Source organism: Mustela erminea, chromosome 7 (assembly GCF_009829155.1).
Source record: "Mustela erminea isolate mMusErm1 chromosome 7, mMusErm1.Pri, whole genome shotgun sequence".
Taxonomy (NCBI): Eukaryota; Metazoa; Chordata; class Mammalia; order Carnivora; family Mustelidae; genus Mustela; species Mustela erminea.
In genome coordinates, this window is record NC_045620.1 from 115,494,654 (window position 1) to 115,516,261 (window position 21,608).

At 37.4% G+C, this 21,608-nt stretch overlaps 1 protein-coding gene and 1 pseudogene across 4 annotated transcripts in view; one reads left to right on the forward strand and one right to left on the reverse strand.

Annotated features, from left to right (window-relative positions):
* The first annotated feature begins 10,406 nt into the window (after positions 1-10,406).
* Positions 10,407-10,913, forward strand: LOC116596046 (annotated as a pseudogene).
* Positions 10,914-13,537: 2,624 nt separating this feature from the next.
* HEATR5B (HEAT repeat containing 5B) overlaps positions 13,538-21,608 on the reverse strand; it is a 105,453-nt gene continuing 97,382 nt past the window's right edge. For 2 of the 4 annotated variants that reach the window (XM_032353019.1, XM_032353020.1), the window contains 3 exons: positions 21,038-21,189; positions 19,594-19,807; positions 14,144-14,448 (listed from right to left, as the gene is read on the reverse strand). In XM_032353019.1, the coding sequence (XP_032208910.1) occupies positions 14,144-14,448; positions 19,594-19,807; positions 21,038-21,189 (671 nt within the window). Of the gene's footprint in view, positions 14,449-19,593; positions 19,808-21,037; positions 21,190-21,608 lie in introns of all 4 variants that reach the window. The other 2 variants (XM_032353021.1, XM_032353018.1) reach the window with 2 other exon arrangements.

Below are 21,608 nucleotides of genomic sequence, written 5' to 3' on the forward strand. Positions count from 1 at the left end.
CAAAAAATAGAAGAGAAGGGAAGTTTTCCAAACTCATTTTATGGGGTTAGCATTATCCTGATACCAAAACCAGATAAGTTAGCAAAAAAAAAATATATATATATATAAGCCAATATCCCTGATGAACACAGATGCAAAAAATCATTGACAAAATATTAGCAAACCTAATTTAACAATACATTAAAAGGATCACACACCATGGTTATGTGAAATTTATTCCAGGGATTCAAGAGTAGTTCAACATCTGTAAATCAATAAATGTGATACACCATGTTGACAAAATTTGACAAAATTCAACATCCATGTATGATTAAAAAAACAACAACACTCAAAAAGGCAGATATAGAGGGAATGCACCTCAACATAATAAAGGCCATCTACGATGTGACAACAGCTAACATTATACTTAATGGTGAAAAACTGAAAGCTTTTCCTGTAAGATCAGGAGAAAGACGCAGAGGCCTACTCTCACCAGTTTTATTCAACATAGTACTGGAAATCCTAAACAGAACTTTTAGGCAAGAAAGATATAAAAGGCATCCAAATCAGAAAGGTAAAACTCTAACTATTTGCAGACTTCATGACATCATATATATATATAAAACCCTAAATATGCCATCAAAAAAAAATTAGAACTAATAAATGGATCCAGTAAAGTTGCAGGATACAAAATCAATACGCAAAAATACGTCGCATTTGTGTATGCTAATTACGAACTATCAGAAAGAGAAATAATTAAAACAATCCCAGTTACAATTGCATCAAAAAGAATAAAATACCTAGGAATAAATTTGACCAATGAGGTGAAAGACCTGTATACTGAAAAATATCAGATATTAAGAAACTGAAGCAGACATAAATAAATGGAAGGCTATTCGGTGCTTAGGGTTTGGAAGAATTGATATCGTTAAATGTCCATACTACCCAAAGCAATCCACAGATTCAATGCAATCGCTATCAAAATTCTAGAGGCACTTTTCACAGAAATAGAACAAACAATCCTAAAATTTGTATAGAACAATAAAAGACCCCAAATAGCCACAGCAGTCTTGAGAAAGAAGAGCCTCAATTTTATTCCTCACTCTACAATTATCCAAATCTAGGAATCTTGGACAGACAGCTTAACATTTTTTAGTCCTAATTCTGTCATTTTTACTATGAGAACAATATTTACTTAATAAAGTTACCATGAAGATTAGATGAGAGAGGTGGCTCAGTCTGTTAAGTATCTGCCTTTGGCTCAGGTCATGACCCTTGGGTCCTGGGATCCAGACCCCACCATCAGGCTCCCTCCTCAATGAGGAGTCTGCTTCTCCCTCTACCCTTCCCCACTGCACGTGCAAATGAGCACGTGCGTGCTTGTGTTCTCTCTTTCAAATAAATAAAATCTTTAAAAAAAAAAAAAGATCAGATGAGGGAAAAATGTTAAGTCCCTTAGCATAGTGTGTGACATATAACATAAACAAAATAATGATAGCTATTATTATAACAGAGTTCACGAGACTAACTGAATAACACAAAAGAATCATAAATATTGGGGGCTCAGTAATTATTTTTTCTTTCTCATCCCCATCCCCTCTTTAGAACTTTAATTCAGCATAGTTAAAATAATATTTAAAAAATTAATGTCTTGCCATTAAGCTTCAGACTTTAAGGTGTTGCTGATTTCCCGATTATTTCATTTTATAATTAATAAAACGTGTGACACAAAAAAATAAAGTTTCCTTTCCAAGCACAGAGAGCAGCTGTCTAAATGTTTTATGTGTAGGTATAACCAGTTTAAAGTAAAAAATAGTGAGGGGCGCCTGGGTGGCTCAGTGGTTTGGGCTGCTGCCTTCGGCTCGGGTCATGATCTCAGGGTCCTGGGATCGAGCCCCGCATCGGGCTCTCTGCTCCGCAGGAAGCCTGCTTCCCTCTCTCTCTCTCTCTCTGCCTGCCTCTCTGCCTACTTGTGATCTCTGTCTGTCAAATAAATAAAGAAAATCTTTAAAAAAAAAAAAAAGTGAAAAATAGTGAAAGGCTAAACGATTATTTAGGTAATTGGAGCATTTGCTCTTTTTTGGCTTCTCTGCTCTTTTTTCTCTTTTGGCATTTGCTCTTTTTTGGCTTCTCTGCTCTTTCTTGGCTTCTTCATCCGCTTTCTCTCTCTCTCTCTCATTGTCTCTCTCTCTCTCTCTCTCCCCTTCTTTTTTTTTTTTTTTTTTTTTTTGTATTTTTCATTAAAATGAGTGGCTCTTTAAACAAAACAAAACAGGGGTGCCTGGGTGGCTCAGTCATTGGGCGTCTGCCTTCTGCTCAGGTCATGATCCCGGGGTCCTGGGATCCAGCCCTGCATCGGGCTCCCTACTTGGCCGGAAACCTGCTTCTCCCTCTCCCAGTTCCTTTGCTCGTATTCCTATTCTTGTTGTATCTCTGTCAAATTAATAATAAAATCTTTAAAAATAAATAAATAAAATAAAATAAACAAAACAAAACAAAACCCCTGTCCCAGGTTCCCTGGCTGGCTCAGTGGTAGAACATGTGACTCTTCAGACTCGTGATCTCAGGAGTCTTGAGTTCTAGCCTGTAGGGTGTAGAGTTTACTTTAAAATTTTTTTAAATTGAAAAAAAAAAAAAAAAAAGTCTCCAAAATGACCAGTGATTGGGGTCTTTGACTTTTTAACTGCTCCAAGAAAAGGTTTCAAATTGAACTTCATAGCTCTTTTCGGAATTCTGGGCAGAGACCAGAGAGTGGAAGGCCTGAGTGAAGCTAGGCCTCTGCTGGCATGAAGAGAACTTTGGGGAACAGATATATGCAGTAACCCACTGTTTATCAGCCTCTGTACTCTCTGCCCACCCCCTGATTGCCCTCACTTCTTGCTGCCTCCCCTGCTTCTACCTCTCCTCAGCCTCCAAACTTTCTTCCTAGATCTGAAGGGTGGTTGGGAAAACAGCCAATAACAAGTTGAGACGTGAAAGAATCCCATTATGTGACAATGTTTTTGGAGTCCGAGAATTAAACCTACATCACAGTCACATGATGGGATGGAAAAATCGCCTCTATTGTTATTTATTATTACTACCATTATTTACTTTTGGAAGAGTGTGGTTGAAATTAGAGAGTTGCCTAATTTTCATTTTAAAATAAAGTTTCTGGGACGCTGGGATGGCTCAGTCCCTTAGCATCTGCCTTTGGCTCAGATCATGATCCCAGGGTCCTGGGATGGAGTCCCGCATGGACTCTGACAAATAAATAAGTAAAACCTTAAATAAATAAACAAACAAACAAACAAAATGAAATTTCGTTTTATTTAACACATTTTCACCAAATCAACTGTTAGATAAGATTTCATTTTATTTATTTATTTATTTATTTATTTATCTATCTGTTTTGTCAGAGAGAGTGAGCACAGGCAGACAAAGTGGCAGGCAGAGGCAGAGGGAGAAGCAGGCTTCCTGCTGAGCAAGGAGCCCGATGTGGGACTCGATCCCATGACGCTGGGATCATGACCTGAGCCGAAGGCAGCCGCTTAACCAACTGAGCCACCCGGGCGTCCCAAGATTTCATTTTAAAATTAAAATTAATTTTAATTTTGTAGTGACTGATACATGGAGGAAGAGATACTTAAAATCTAAAATCAGGATTGCCTTCACTAGCTACATAGCTAACACTGCGGGAGACTAAAATGATAATACAGCTAGGCAAGCTGTAGCAAGACTTGCCTTAGCATATTGATGGTGACCAACTTAAGGCTCTATTTCTCTCAGCGATAATCAGCAGGTTTTTGAACACGTGCTTTTTCTTTCTCCCCATCAACTCCATCCCTTTCCTCTCTACCCTTTTCTTTTTTAACATTTCCAGTGAATGGAAGCTCTCCTCTACAGGTTCTTGAGTTCCTCCAATCTTTTCTTTAATAACTATGGTGCCCCAGGGTGCCTGGGTGGTTCAGTGGGTTAAACCTCTGCTTTCGGCTCCGACTCGAGTCATGGTCTCAGGGTCCTGGGATCGAGCCCCACATCAGGCTCCCTTCTCAGGGAGCCTGCTTCCCCCTCTCTCTCTCTGCCTACCTCTCTGCCTACTTGTGATCTCTCTGTGTCAAATAAATAAATAAAATCTTAAAAAAAAAAAAAACTATGGTGCCCCCATTTCTAAGGCAGAAATGGAATTTCAAACAATTCATGTATCTTCTTTGCATAAAAATAACCATTGTAGGTAGAGAACATTCTTATAAGTTCACTTTTCCTGCCAAGCATGCAAGAGAGATGTACTGGTTTCTAGGTGGAGCCTTTGCTCAGAAGAAGACATCCAGTCTTCGTGTAAACTTGAATTGCTTAGAACAGCATCTCCCCCCTCCCAAAACTCCTAGCTGATTGCCCTGAAATATAAACTAAGTCAGTTCTCAAAAGAATTCAAACGTGGTACATTATTTTTTTTCAGACGTGACAGGGAAAAATCTGGGCATTGTGCCAGAAAAACAAGAAAGATGAATGAGGTTAAAGAGGTCCAATACATTTTTGGTTTAGGTTTTGGAGACCCCTTATTTTCTTAACTTTTTCCAAACAAGATCTGATGTGTTTTGCATGTAGAATATCTCTCCCTCGTCCCTACAGGTCCTCAGTATGACACTGTTGTTCAGTACACATTAATTTTAGCACTTGCTGTTGTTCGCTGTAATGGAAAATTCTACCATTATCTATGTTATCTCCTTTCCCAGATTTCCCCCCAGCTGCAGGACATGAAGTAACAAGGGGAGGAGTGGTCTGACTCAGCTCATATACACTTTCACATGAAATCATAATGTGTAACATTATAATGGGTACGCTGATTATATTCAGGCTTAAAGGACCAATACACACATTTTTTTTTTTACAGGAGAAAAAGATCACTTAAATAATTCAAATAATACCATTTTTAGGATATGGCAATAACCAAATTAACGCTGCAACATTTTTATGAGAATGCACCAGCTTAAAACAGGAGTATAAATTAGTTAGCAGAAGGTGAAATGGAGCTTTTTAAGCAAAATTCAAACACCTGCGGAAGAAAAGTCCATAGTGCATTTGAAAGAAGTAATAACACTTATTATTTTTGTACCTAGTACTTATTGAGCATTTACTTAAAAAAATGCATTTTGGAGGTAAGTAAGTACTAACATTCTTTTTTTGTTGTTGTTAAAGGATTTTATTTGTTTGAGAGAGAGAATGACCAGGGGAGGAATAGAGGGAGAAAGACAAGCAGACTCCATGCTGAGCGTGGAACCTGATGTGGGGCTCAGAGCAGGTCTCTATCCCACAATCCTGAGATCACAACCTGAGCCAAAATCAAGAGTGGAACACTTAACTGGCTGAGCCACCCAGGCTCTCCTAACATTATTTTCATATGACAGTAAGGGACACTACATATGGTCATTGGAGGTGAAGTAGGCACAGGCCAGATTATGCAGGGCCTCACAGGCCCCCTTAAGGAACTGGGTCTTTTTGCTAAGGTAAGCAACTAGAGAGTTTCCAGCAAGGTATCAGATTCAAATTTATGAAGATCATCTCAGTTTCTGTGTGGAAAACACAATATTAACTGACATTTCTAAATTGTTTTCTAAGGGTCAGGCACTATTTGAAGGTCATTTGCAAATATCAGTTTATTTTATCCACAGCTACTCTATAAAATAGGTATTGTTATTTTCACTTCACAGATGTGGAAACTGAGGCACAGAGAGGAAGGGTGACTTCCCCAAGGTTACACAGCTTGTAGGTAATGGAGCCAGATTCCAACGCAGGAAAACTGACCCTGCAGTCCACACCCACCACTTGGCTGCGGTGCAACCAGATGTGGTGATCTGGACTAGGATGGTGACGATGGCAGTAAAGATTTGGAGGGATCTGACAAGAGATTTAGGAAACTTGGTGATGAACTAAGCACAGTGAGGTGGGAAGTGTCAAGCAGGATACCAAGACACCAAGATTTATGTCTTACACCACAGGATAAAATCATTGTGAGATTTCTTGGGAAGATCATGAGTGCTGAAAAGTTAGTTTGTAGATAAAGAGGTAAAGGGGGATGCCTGGGCGGCTCAGTGGGTTAAAGCCTCTGCCTTTGGGTCAGGTCATGATCCCAGGGTCCCGGGATCGAGTCCTGCATCGGGCTCTCTGCTCAGCAGGGAGCCTGCTTCCTCCTCTCTCTCTCTGCCTGCCTCTTTGCCTACTTGTGATCTCTGTCTGTCAAATAAATAAAATCTTAAAAAAATAATAAAATAAAATATAGAGGTGAAGAATCTGATTTTAAATTAATTGAGTTTGAGGAATCTCTGAGACAACCAGTGGTAGGTAGTCACATTTCAGGTGTGAAGAGCAGATGGGAGTCTGTAGATCTATCTTATGGAGAAATAAATCCCTGCCTTGGCGCACCTAGCTAGTTTGGTCAGAAGGGCATGTGACTCTTGATTTTAAGGTTCTGAGCTCAAGTTTCACATGGGGTGTAGAGATTACTTAATTAAATATTTAAAAACTTAAAAAAGGAAGAAATCCCTGCCTATTCTTTATCAAACCATACTTCATAAATTCCCTCCAACTACTTATCACAACCTGTGACTATTTCTTATCTTTTCTCAGGTAAGGTGCAAATATATCATGGCAGATTCTTTGCTTGGCTGTTCATTTTTTTATTCCCAGTGTCTGGCATATAGGTGTTTCATACATAAATGTCCAATGAACGAGACAGCATTAGACTATCTTACCACCAACTCTTTGACAAACAAGAATTCAAGTTTTCCTTGTCCAGCGTCAAGGAATGCACTATCATCAGGCAATCATTTTCAACAGCTCTCTTGGGAAATTCTCATTTTACATTTGATTGCAGACCACTCACTTGAGACATTGACCTATTGGTGCAATCAGTTATCTGGTCTACCCATCTGAAGAGGAATGACCAGGCTGCCTGCCCTTCTTGATTCTCGGTTCCTCTTTATCCCCTGGCTTGGACACACACCAGTCTATCATTGTTCTTGGTATGTGGCACCTGAAACTAATCGTCCAGCCCTCAGCCCTGACCTCACACATAAAGACTGGGTTGTTCAATGCATAGAGTAGTACTGTCACCTTCCTTGTTTTAACTAGTGTATTTTTACTAAAAGAAGCCAAATTTCATTAAGCCTCATGATGATTTAAGCTAGCTTCATAATGATGTACAGTCAGCTAGAATGACGTTTATAAAAAAATGCTTAGGTATACCCAAATATTTGTGATTTAATGACATTCTCAGGTATTTTCTTGGAATTTGGAAAACAATGACCCAGTTTCATTTTCACATCTGTCAGTTCAAAAAGCATCACTTTCTAAAATTCGGCCATGTGTCGTAAAATTTAAAATGTGTCATATTTTTATAACCCCTTTGAAAAGAAATCTGTCCCAAGGAAATAATCTACAAAGTTTCATTTTTTAAAAGTCAATGCAGCATTATTTATGAAAATGTAAGCGCTAGAAACCAAGTACGCCCTGCAAAGTGTAATGGCTAAGTCAATAGTGGTACATCCACATTAAGTAGTGATAAAAAATGATGGTTATGAAATCTATCCCATAGTATTACTAGAGCAATTCTATAGGAAAATGCTTATAAAATAAGTGGGCAGAAGCAGATACAACATTCTACCTTAGGATGATTGCAAATGTGGAAGGAACTAGACTAAAATATCAACAGTAATTTGGTCTGTGTAGTGAATTGTGATAATTTTCCCAAAAATTTAATAAATGCAAATTTTATAATTAAAATTTATTTTCAATGATGTATAAAATGATTTTCCTTCCTCCTCTAACTCTACATTTATGTTCATTGGATAAGATTACAGTCATGCCTTTTTGTTGTTGTTGTTGTTGTGTCACAAATAAGAGAGGTATTTTCCTATATAAATGGAAATAAGTTGGAATGAAGGAAGATATTTAAAGAAAGAATGAACAATCAAAACTACAAGCTGGAAAAGCCAAACAATTTACTTAAATTTTCATGGATTCTTTTGACTTACATTGAAAGTCAAGGGGGGAAAGAGCAAACTGGGAATATGTGTTTGAGGGAAACAATGTCTGAAATGGAAACCCATGCACTCCAATGGCAAAAAGAGATTGAGAATTGTGGATACGGGATGAAAACTGTGAAAAATTCTCCTGAAAGTAAAGAAAAAAGAGTTATACTGGTCATTTATGCATGCATGGTTCTCATGTATTTGTTTAGCAACAGTGCCAAAAACTTAGCTCAGGATAATTTTTCTTATGATTAAGAAATTATGATTAAGACATGAAGTTTTAAGTAAAATTTTGTGAAGCCCATAAAGAATAATTTCATAATTATTTAATTATATTTCATAATTATTATTATGAATTTAGAAGTAGTTTTTAATGATGAAATTAGGTTTTATAATAATCCATGTGATGAAAAACATTAAGGCAAGAGTTTTATTTATAGCTGTACTCTAGCCATTTCTGGCAACAACCTAAAAATTCCAATTAAGAATGAAGAAAATGTGAGGCATAGTGATTCATATAATTAAATGTGTTTCAAAAATTGGGCTAATTGCAGACCTCAGTCAGCATTGTTTGAATGAAAAGTAGGAATGGATATAAAGTGTCTAGCACAGTGCCTGGTACACAGCAGAAAGGGCAGCTCTTCTTGACCATGATAATCTGCTGTATTTTAACTGCTCTTTGGATTTAGTGTATTTTATGCTGTTTAGTGTATTTTATACACATGTAGAAACTGTTAATTAGACTAAATAATATGTTATGTTAATACTATAGGACTGGCCAAAGACTCACTCTCTTGATAAAAATAAGGAGGATTATTCCACAGTCATGTACTTTTTAGATTTGCAGAAGATCACAGAATACCTAGCAAGTTTTCCTCTAATTTATAGATGAGGGAACTGAAGCCCCCAAAAGTTAGGTTTTCTGAAGTTCTATCCCTAGTTGATAGGAGAATCTATTTGGAAAAGAGAAACCTGACTTCCATTAAGTTTTCTCTAATTGAATTCAGAATTCAAATGGACAGTATTAACAAGAACCTGGAAATTAAATAGAAAATACTTTATTTAATGTTAAAACTGTTCAGATTAAGCTTCAGAAAGAATCCATTAGCTGTCATGATGCTATTCCTTTTAGTTTCCTGATACTGGATATTTAGAACCAATTAAGTATGATTATTTGGGTTGAGAAGAATCTCAAGGATTGGGCAGTGAACCAAATTCATAAATATAATTCTTCAAACAGCTTCTTTTATAAATATTATCATAGAAAACTAGAAGTTGGGTTGTCAGTGGCTCAGAAGAGTTTAGAGCAAGTACAGAGTAGTTCTGGGGAGAGGGAATGAAGGGAGAGAGGGAGGAAAACAAAAGAGAATCATTGCTAATGCGTGATGCAGTCTATCTCAAGGTGGGAAATGATGGGAGAAGTCTGGAATGGCAGGAAGTAGCCAAGGCAGAAATAAACTTTATATGTCATAAATAGGTGAGTGAAAAGGGGTTTACTGTGCAAAAAAACAAGAAATAAGCAATTGAAGAACAATCTGGCAGTTCTTTAGAAAGCTGAAGAGTTAGTCATCATTGAGTGAGCCATTCCACTCCTAGGTGTATACCTAAGAGAAATGAAAACATATGTCTACCCAAAACCTGCACACAGGTGTTCACAGCAGGATTATTCCTAATAGGCAAAAGGGGGAAACAACCCAAGTGTCCATCCACTGGAGAATGGATAAACAAAATGTGGTACACACACAGTGGAGTAGTATCCAGCCACAGAAAGGGAGGAAGTACTGATGTGTGTGTTACCACATGGATGAAGATGAAAAACATTTTAAGTCCATGGTGGCGCACATCTGGGGATCTCCGCCTTCTTCTCCTGAGCTTGGGCAGCCTCCTCCTCCATACCTTTCACTCACAGAGGTCACAGTGTGGTGAGAGGCCAGGGATGGGGAGTTGGGCGGCTGTGCACATCCCAGCCACCTAAAAAGGTGAAGGTGTCCCACATAAGGGACTGCTTCAGGAGCATCCTGGCCATCGTGCCCTGTTGGTTGGTCACCACTGTCGCGGTGCCCTTGTTGGCAAACCTTGTCTCATCAGCTCGCCTCCTTCTTCCTCTAGCCTGAAGCCTTCCTCTATCACTTTCAGATTTGAAGGGCAATCGCTGCCACCTTGTATTTCCCTGTTTGTCTAGGAATTAGATTTCTTTATTTGGTCAGTTTCTCTCTCTCTCTCTCAAATAAATAAATAAAATCTTTAAAAGAGAGAGAGAAAGCACGAGAGGGGAGCGGGTTAGAGGGAGAAGCAGACTTCCTGCGGAGCAGGGAGGCACACGCAGGACTCGTTGCTGGGACTCCATGATCATGACCTGAGCCGAAGGCAATTGCTTAACCAACTGAGCCACCCAGGTGCCCTCTTTCTTGTATCAGAATTTTACAGGACTTGAAACAGGAGCTTTTGATAGGAGGTCAGCCACCAATTTACTCATGCTCCTCTTTAACTGGAATTGCATCGTGATGACCAGCTTAGCCACGAACATGCAGTTGCTGATGATTCCTCTGATCGTGTCAGTACTTTATGTCTGGGCCCAGCTGAACAGAGACATGATTGTATCATTTTGGTTTGAAACACAAGTTAAGGCCTGTTATTTATCATGGTTATCCTTGGACTCAACTATATCATGGGAGGCTCGGTAATGAATGAGCTCATTGGAAATCTTGTGGGACATCTTTAATTTCTCCTCGTATTCAGATACCCAATGACTTAGGATGAAGACATTGTCTATCCACACCTGTTTTTGTACTGCTGGCTGTCCAGCAGGAGAGGAGGATGTCAGGATTCAGCGTGTCCCCTGCTAGCATGAGGTGAGCTGCTGATCTGAATGGTAGAGGTAGAAGACACCACTGGGGACAGGACTTTCAGCTTGGGGACCAATGAAGGAGAGGCCTCTGGCCTGCCCACCAGCCACTCTGCTTAGACGAAGTTTCCTCCCAGTGCTAGGTGTGCCTAACAACTGAGTTCTAGCAAATGCTCTTAGACTTGACCCACACTGAATGTAGTCTTCCAGTACATGATAAAATTTTTTAAATCCCGAAGAAAAGAATGTGTTCCTCAAGTTCCATGATTCTCATTCAAGGCCTTACTGCTACAAAGAACAAATGTCAACTGTGCGGATTTCAGAACTGACTTTAATTTTTTGGTGTCTTCACTTCCATTTCTGTCTGAATAGTGGGTTTGGTAGGTCCTGGTCTGCTGGCACCAAGCTGGGCATCTGGGGTTGGGTCACCAAACCCTTGACAAAGGACCTCCTTCCTCTTTCTTGTACACATACCTTGCTCCTTTTCCCAACTAAACATTTGCAGCTGGAGGAGGTTACCCATAAAATGGTTCTACCTTTGACAAGCTCTCTTATTTATTGTCTTTGGCAAGGCCCGGGTGCAAAGAACTTGTCCACCCTTTCCCCTTTTGGTGGCAGAAGTATAATGGAGGGGGAGGACTGGACCAGGGGATGGAGAGCCTTTTCAGCTTTTGAAATTGCTGTGACCTGATGGCAGTTGCAACCATTTGCCCCTCTTCAGATGTTTTTAGTAAAGCAAACAAACAAAACAAAACAAAACAAAACCCACCACTGAGTCAGTGAGGGCCATAGACTGGTATCAATGAGGCACTCGTTTCCCTAAGTGACATGATGCAGACTACAGTGGAGCTGCATCTTGCACAGGAGCTAGAGGCAGACTGTGGTGGGCAGAATCCCTTTGCATCTCATGTAGGGCATCCTGGCTTCATGTGCAGCTAGAGTAGTTGAGATCTATTATGCTAAAAATTTCCAAATCACCTTTGCCTCTCTGAGAGGCACCTGGGCGTTGATTGTATTTCATTCTCCTCCTGGATATATGTGGACTGAATAGTGTGGAGAGGAGAACCTTATACTCTAAATCGTCATTTTGGGGGGCCACGCCCCCTTTTAATGGCCACGTACTTCTGTGAATCATGAGGAAGGTACAGCTCTTCTTACATAGATTACATTTTAAGAGCTAAGATAAGCACATGTAAACAAATCACACAATTTGGGGTTGTAACGGCTTTAGACTCATTTGTGTTTGAGGGTCTTTATTTTGAGCCATGAATGTACAAGTCATGAATGTACAAGTCATGAATGTCCATCAGACAGGCTTACATACCCACAACTCTTTTTCAGAGGTGGGCTTTTTCCATTAGAACTAGGTTTATCCTCCAATAAAGGTTGAAGGCTAAAAAAAACCCCGAACAAATTTAAAAAATAAAAAAAATAAAAAAAAAAAACAAACCAGTAAGTCAAGAAGCCAGTTACAAAAGACTACATATTCTCTGATTTCATTTAGATGAGATGGTTGTAACAGAAGAATTGATGAAAACAGAAAGTAGATCCATGGTAGTGAAAGGCTTGGGAGAATTGGAAAGATTGTGGGGTGATTGGTAAAGGGTGTGAGGTTTCTTTCTTTCTTTTTTAAGGTTTATTTGTTTTTAGATTTATTTATTTTAGAAAGAGAGAGTGTGCAAGCTGGGGGAAGGGCAGAGAAAGAGGGAGATGGAAAGAATCTCAAGCACACTCCCCACTGAGTGTGGATTCCCAACTCGTGGCTCTATCTCACGATGCTGAGATCATGACCTGAGCTGAAACCAAGACTTGGATGCTCCACTGAGCCCCCCGTGAGGTTTCTTTCGGGAGTAATGGAAATGTTCGTAATTGATGGTAGTGATGGTTGCTCTACCCTGTGAATAAACTGAACACTACTGAATTGTACATTTTAAATGGGTGATATATATGTCTGAATTACATCTCAATACAACTATGACCCAAAAACCACCTCTGAAATAAGGAGAGTAACTTCAGCAAAGCAACTCAGAAATGAAAAAACAACCCTGTAGATACAAAGGAAAGTGAGACAACAGGTGAAAGCACCTCTCCCAGTTTTAAAGACTGACAATCCCCTGGTCCAGTCCTCCCCCCCTATTATACTTCTGCCACCAAAAGGGGAAAGGGTGGACAGGTTCTTTGCACCCGGGCCTTCCAAAAAGACAATAAATAAGAGAGCTTATCAAAGGCAGAACCATTTTATGGGCAACCTCCTCCAGCTACAAATGTTTGGTTGGGAAAAGGAGCAAGGGGATGGGAGCTGCCAGCTGGTGAGGGCGTGAGAGTGAGTCGGTGGCAGCAGATGACAAACAGGTAAGCATCTGGAATATTCCAAAAGGTGACTTGCTGTTGATACTGCAGTCTAGGTATACTGGTAAAACCTGGTGTTTAAGAGTTGCTCAACAATGTGGCAAACACTCATCTCATCAATTATCTATTGGATAGGGTAAAATTAAATTCCGATTCACAAAAGACTGGCCTTATCATAATTATGACAAATACATTTTTGTATGCCCTGCAGGACTTAGCTTGAAGCTTCATACACAGTAGGCGCTCAATAAATATTTGATGAATGAAACTAACCATCACAGTCAGAACTCAATGCTCTGTTCTATAATTATAAAACATAACCAAGGCCAAATTTTAGCCATGAAAAAAAAAAAAGGAGAACATTATTCCACATTTGAAACATTTTAATGGATCTTTCAATGAGAGCTTTAATTCAGCTAACACCTAAAATACAGGCATAATTTAGTTATCTAACATGGAAGTAAAAAGATCTATCAGAAAGATAAGGACATTCTGAGAAATGCTAAGAAAGTGTGACTTTATTCATATTATATACACCATGAAACATTTTCCATTATTTGAGTTACTTCAAAATCTAAATTCTGCTTGTTTCTCAATTAAATTTTTTCATGACAGATGTTGAATATTGACTTATTTTTTCCTGACAATACCAATAGGCTGCCCAACATGATACAATTGTTTTTAGCACTTAAATTTAAGAGACTATGGCTCAGTATTTAAAAAATAAATTAATAAAAAAGAAATATTACAGGGAAAAAAAGGAGAGCACATCTACCCCATGATAAAAACAATTACCCCTTTCAAATCAGAAAATGGCATGAGCATCATTTTACTTAACCTACTTAGAAGCATACAATACTCATATACAAATGAAGTAGAACCTATAGCCCAGAAAGGTACAATGGCGATCACTAATTAGTTGCCAGTTGACAATATAAATAAAAATGAATGGAATATCAAGTTAAAAAAAACTGGTTTTTAGCTTAATTGTTGGTGCAGAATGTACAGCAGGGGTTGGCTGCCTGGTGGCTGCTTTAGCTTTGCTGGCTTGGCTTGCTCGAACAGCAGTTTCCAAACGTACTTTCAACTCAGGAGCCGCTCCCATTACTGTCTTGAAAGCATGTGGATACAGAGGTCCAATATGCATTAAATTCTGGAGTGCAAACTCATGAAGATCTTTGGAAACTGTACTTGCTGAGGCAAAAGAATTTTCATCCAGCAGGTAAGAGATCAAAGTGGGAACTAAAAGGGCAAGTAACTGGACTCCTGCAAGGAACAATGATAAGGTCTGAAGATCATCACAAATCTGTCAATTACAATAAACTTTAAGATAGGTGATTACCACAGTAGTCTCGGTCACAATAAGACATTATCAAATAGAATCTGTCTTAGACTTCAACAACAATTAATATTAAATATTCAATATTAATTAATATTAATATTAAATATTTACTTAATGCCAGGCTATGTTTGGCTTGGAGACCAAGTTTATTAAGACTGCATATTTTAGTTTATCTTGTTTTGTTTAAAAAAAAAAAAATACTGGCTAGGGACACCTGGGTGGCTCAGTCGGTTAAGTGTCCAACTCTTTCCCAGCTTGGGTCTTGATCTCAGGGTCATGAGTTTAAGCCCCCATTGGACTCCATGCTGGGTGAGATGCCTACTTACCAAAAAAAGAAAAAAAAAGTGAAAAAATACTGGCTAAAAGGGTAAAAAGGAGTAAATACTTTACAACTACCATCTGGTGGAATGTATTCTGAGAGTAAGATCGTGACATTTTTCAGGGTATTTCAGAATAGGGAGGAGAGCATAGGAAAGATAAACCTGAACAGCATCAATTTACTATTATTTAACTAAAACTAGGTATTTCCTTCTTTTAAAAATAGAAATACAACTATTTCCCATTTTATCACCACCCCCCAACAGTAAACTCCACAATAAGTGAAGGAAAAATATCTCAAAAAGAAGCAAATATGTAGAATTTAGGGTTAAAAAAACCCAAGAGCCTGTGTCTGGTTGACATATACTCTAAGCCCTTCAAGATTTATTTGGAAGTTTAATCCCATCCCATTTACTAGTCTCTCTGTCTTCCCATATTAACAACTCCATCCTGGAATATAAATTTCATTAAAGCTGGTATTTTTCTTTAAAAAACGTGATCATGTATACATATGTATCTGATAATCAACACTGAGAATAATAATTTTTTCCACTTTTGTTAACGTTTGTAGAATGACAGTAGCCAAGGTTGCAGGGGAGCAGGAAACATCTGATACAGAATGTGGAATACAACATTCACTGACGTCAAGAAATACAATGATAACAATCATTAGACCTTTCCGGAACCCTAATCCCATTCTGTCCCTCAACATCTTCTTTCCCTGCTGTGTTTTTTTTCTGCATAGCATCTTCCTAATTCATCATCTATTATATCTATATCCAAAATTAATATAGCTATATCCACTTTCACTTCTATATAAAATTATGTATATAGATATATGTAGACAATGTTTATCTATACAAAATTTTATGTTTATATATAATATAGATACAGATATACCCAAGGGGGGGGAATGTTCACTGTCTCTGTTTTTGCACTATGATATAAGCTCCATGAGAGCAGGGATCTTTGTGTAGTTATTTCATGACTAGAACATACCTGGTATGCAGCAGGCACTCAATAACTACTTGCTGAATGAATGAACAAACACATACATCCTTTGCCTTGAAAACCCCTCAGAAGTTTTTATCAGTTGGATATTATTCCATGACAAAGTTTCAGAAGAAAGGTAGCAAGCTGATATTTTAAAAGTCCCAAGAATTCTCCAATTAGCTAGACTTAACTCAATTTCCCTCACACAGAATTATAACAGTATTGTATAATAAGAACTTCTACAGAAGATATAATAATGAATCACCAAATAAATATGAAATTATCTTCAGTATACTGTGCATACTAAAGCAGACAAGGTTTTCAACATCAGGTTGAAAAGCAAGGTTTTGATTTTAACAGTTAATTAACTGGAAAAAATATAAATTATTTAAGTACCCATCAAGTATCTAGAAATGTGCTAGGAATTTTAGGAAATACATAATTCATCAACAGCTTTCAACTTAAAGCTGTTAGTGCCTAGTTGAAAAGGGTATCCAGCACATCAAACAATTAGAGAACTAAATGCTAAAAACCTATAGGGAACATTTGAGATATAGTTCCTCAAAAGCCTCATAAAGTGGAAGAATACTTTAGGATTTTATAGTTTTAGTTATTATCTTAAAACCACAAAGCCATAGAATAAGGTTGATTATAACTGCCAAAGAAATTGTATGAAGGGAAAGATGAGAGTGGGCTGAGTAATTGAGCAACATTTCTTGAAAAAATGAGATCTGATGCAGGTTAAATCTGTTTGTGTAATTAGAAATGAGAGGAAGAAACATACCTGTTAGGAAACTATTAGAAAACTGTTAGGAAACTATTAGAGCTATTTAATTGAGATGATTAGGTACAAGAATAGGAACCAAGATTCTCCTGAATCCCAGAGAAGTTTCCAAAAATGATAGGACAAGTTTTGAGTAACAGATTGAATAAAGAATATGAACAAGAATTAAGATTCAGGGGCACCTGGGTGACTTAGTGGGTTAAATCCTCTGCCTTCAGCTCAGGTCATGGTCCCAGGGTCCTGGGATCAAGCACCACATCAGGCTCTCTGCTCAGCAGGGAGCCTGCTTCCTGCCTCTCTGCCTAATTGTGATCTCTGTCTGTCAAATAAATTAATAAAATCTTAAAAAAAAAGAATTAAGATTCAAATATAATTCCGATGTCTTTAGCTTATCACCCTGGTCATGCTGGGTGAAGAAACACTCATTGCCTATTTCTGTAATGGATACTATAAAGTTAAAAACAAAAAATAAGCATTTGTAACTGTTGTGAAGAAAGGTGGGTGATAAAACAAATTTAAAAGCTGAAAATTTGTCTTCTGGGAATTACATTACTATATTTTACGTAACTATATATTATAATTTTAAGTGTTAGTGAGATATACCTCAGACATATCTTAATAGCAATAAGCATTATTCTGGTTTCTTCATTTTTTAATAGACTGCTTCACTGAGACAACAGATGTTTTGTATTATAGAAAGACTTTTAAGTATAATAAAATTGGCATTAAAAAAATTAAGATAAATATAAGGCCAAATGCATACAAAAACCAAAGGTAAATGAGTCCTATTAAGAGGGTATGATGGGGGACGCCTGGGTGGCTCAGTTGGTTAAGCAGCTGCCTTCGGCTCAGGTCATGATCCCAGCGTCCTGGCATCGAGTCCCGCATCGGCCTCCTTGCTCCGCGGGGAGCCTGCTTCTCCCTCTGACTCTGCCTTCCACTCTATCTGCCTGTGCTCACTCTCACTCTCTCTCTCTCTGACAAATAAATTTAAAAAAAAAAAAAATCTTAAAAAAAAAAAAAAAAGAAAAAAAGAGGGTATGATGGTGGGTGCCTGGGTGGCTCAGTGGGTTAGGCCGCTGCCTTCGGCTCAGGTCATGATCTCAGGGTCCTGGGATCGAGTCCCGCGTCGGGCTCTCTGCTCAGCAGGGAGCCTGCTTCCCTCTCTCTCTCTCTGCCTGCCTCTCTGACTGCCTCTCTGTCTACTGTGGTCTCTCTCTGTCAAATAAATAAATAAAATCTTAAAAAAAAAAAAAAGAGGGTATGATGGCATTCGTCAGGAAGGTAACGTCAAATCAATGAATAAATGAATGAGCATATACGAAATAATGTGATGGCCACCATTTACCTTTGGTTTTCGCCATCATGGCCACAAACATAGACCATGATGTCAGTCACAACATTTCTATTCAAATAATCTATTAATATCTAATTTCAATTAAACTTATCAACTCCCAAACAATCCTTCTTCCTGACTTTCCCAATTCTGACACTGCTTCCATGTTTCTTCCACGTAACATAGTCCTGTTCGGCTCTTCTCTTTCTCTTGCTCCCTATAACTAGTCATTCATCAAGTAAGATGAATTTTTTTTTTCATCATCACCTCTGCATTTCTCCTTTTCCACTATCATAGTTCTGGATTATTACTATTTTTAAAAGATTTTATTTACTCATTTGAGAGGGAGAGCATTCACATATGTGTGTGTTGGTGGGGAACAGTAAAGGGGGAGGGAGAGGGACAAGCAGACTCCAAGCACAGAGCACAGAGCCTGACTCAGGGTTCAATTTCAGGACCCAAGACCACCAATGGAGCCAAAACCAAGAGTCAGACACCACCCAGGCACCTCTGGATTGTTGTTTTATAGTGAAGCTCTTACAGTAACTTTTCAAAGTCTCTACTACCTTTCCAATTTCCTGTAAAAATTTTTTCAAGGGAAGAAGAAAAAACTTACAATAGAAAAAAAATGGATGTCATTGTTATCTGGAGAGTAATCTAGCAATATATAGTAAAAGTCTTTAAAATGTACATTCCTTTCAACCCCCAGTAATTTCATATTAAGTATTTTATCTGATAGCTATAATAAATAATGTGTGCAAACATATCTGTACAAGTATACTCATCTCAGTTATTTATGATTTTGAAAAACTGGAAACACCTAATGTTCAATCATAAGGTATTAGCTTAAAAAATATAGTCTTTCTGCTGCAATTAAGTCATTTTTTTAAAAAGAAATTTTATATTATGATGAAATCAAGGGAATAAAGAGGAATAGGTATTAAGCTGCGGAAGTCTCTGATTAAATGGACGTATGTGGTAACTTTTCATTAAATAAAAATAATTTTTTTTAAAGATTTTATTTATTTACTTGACATAGAGAGAGAGAGATCACAAGTAGGCAGAGAGGCAGGCAGAGAGAGAGAGAGGAGGAAGCAGGCTTCCCGCCGAGCAGAGAGCCCAATGCGGGGCTCGATCCCGGGACCCTGGGATCATGACCCAAGCCGAAGGCAGAGGCTTAACCCACTGAGCCACCCAGGCGCCCCAAATAAAAATAATTTAAGTTTAAAAATTGGAGGTATTTTAATAATGATGTTTGGTACTAATACTAATCTGATTCTATTTGTTATAAAGCTTCTGTATTTCTATTATGAACACCATACTAAATTACTTTTATAAACTTATTAAATACCCACATTTTCCTAATTTTTAAAGAGTACATTCCTAGAAAAAAAAATCAGTGTGTTGAAAGGCCATCAGTAATTTAACTTCTTGCTCATAAAAAAACGAATATAAATAACTCAATATATTATGTCAGTAGCATAACCAAAATATTAAGCTTTCTATAGTAACCACTCCTTAGTAAACTTACTGTTGCAATGGCCTGTATCTAATATCAAGTAAGATATATATATATATATGAAATATATATAAAATACAGTTCATTTTGGACTGCTGGCTTTTTATAAGAATACTTACTGTTTTGTTCTTCCCCAAGAGCAACTAATGTTTCCAAAACTTTGATTCCTTCTTGAACAGCTAAAAGTTCTGTGCTACTGGCTGGTCTGTTTCTTTCAACAGCTTTCAGCTTTTCAACCACTATTGGAGCCAAGGAATGGATATACGGAGTTGAAAGGGCACGATTGGAATGTTGGAAAACTGAGAGGAGAAGCTGATAACACTTGGCTTGGACCTATATAAGAAAATAATTTTATTAATTAACATGTGTGATAGTTCTCATTTGCTGTACAATCACATTGCAACTTAATATATGCTGAAAAGATGTGATACTGCATGATGAAAATAGAACTGTGGGATGAATTAATACCATTTTCTATTTATAGAAATAAAGTTAGAATAACGAAACTTCTAATAAGCTAACTAAAAAAAAACTGAAAAGAAATTAAATAAATATTCCTTATATGGTAACTGCCAAATTACCAAGCTTACATAATTCATTTCTTTCTATAGTATGGTAGAAGCTATAAACCAGGAACTCCAATTTATGTTTTTAATTTTTCCTTTGTTTGAAAATTGTCCCTTCCATTTTAACCTAACATATTTAGTAAGGAAGGCTAATATCTAAATGATGTCAAACAATGCTATAAAAATACCCCCGGTAGACAACTCAAATTCATTTGAATTCTCTGGAAATGAGCTTATGCTTATTTAACTTTTCCAGGCCTAGAAAGTAAAATCTCATTGGTAAAATGAGTAAAATCTCATTCACTTTAGCATGAAAGGACTTCATAGTAACCCCAAATAAAAATTTAAAAAAAAAAGGAAGGAAGGTAAGATAAAAGGAAGGCCCATCACTATATGGGATAAATAGTGGAATAAAGCTGTTTCAGCACATTGGTAGACGAGAAGTTGCCAGACCTTACTGGACATAATATTGGGCAATGTTTTCAAAATACAGATTTATGATTTAGGAAGACAGTGGCAGAGTCTAGGAATCATGTTATTAAGCTGTTTGTTTGTATTTTTTTTCTGATGTGCAGCAGGTTTGAGAATCATTAGTTTAGACTTTGACATTGTGAAGCCAAAAAACTTTATTTTCTAGAAAAACTGGCTTCCAACAGGTTCATCAAAACACGTAATAATATAAATTTATTCTTTAATGCTTTTGGTGTCATTAAGTAAACAGTGAAAGATAATAACCATAGACTCATGCAAAGTCTCTACCATTATAAGGAAGAGTTAATCAAATATTTTAGATACTGGAGAATTTTTTGCAGGTGTAAATACACACATACACGTGTCTCCTAGTGCTTAAACTGAGTGATCTTTTCCAGATTTTCTACTTAAAACCCATATAACAAATATTTAGGTTTTCAAATAATGCCTCACCCATTTTAATGAATTGATCTGAAATTTTACTGATGATATGGAATGTTTACCTCTCTGTTTGAGTGTAACTTACCCAGGGGTCACATGAATTCAGTGCATTTTTAAATCTGTTCATGCAGCCATTCTGTAATGACTGGACTCCTATTATTTCACTACTAGCAGACCACAGGAAGAGTGCAATTGCTGTTAGCATGCTTACTTCATCAGGCATAGGCATGGAATCTTCTGAAATACATGAATAATATTAAAATACATGAAAAAGGAAAGCAATGTGCTGTTTCCAACATATTTTGGAATTCCAATCTTGAACAATAACCCTCTCTCCCCCAGTGACATTTATAGCAGTGTGTTCCTCAATCTAATATAATCCATAAACAACTGTATGAATAGAAATCAATTACTACTGAGGAAAAAGGGATACTTTATCATAAGTCCTGTATTGAAGTCCTTTTTTCCTTGTTTTTCTGGATGGTATAATATTAACTGAAAAAATTTCAGGCATAAGTCCTAACAAGAATTCTATTAAGGGAAAGCAAATTTGAATGAAAGATAACATAGTAATATAAAATTACTTAAAAGTTATGTAACTTCTTTGTAGTTAAGATGGATCAAAAATTTCCAAATACTTTCCTTCCAACAAAGTT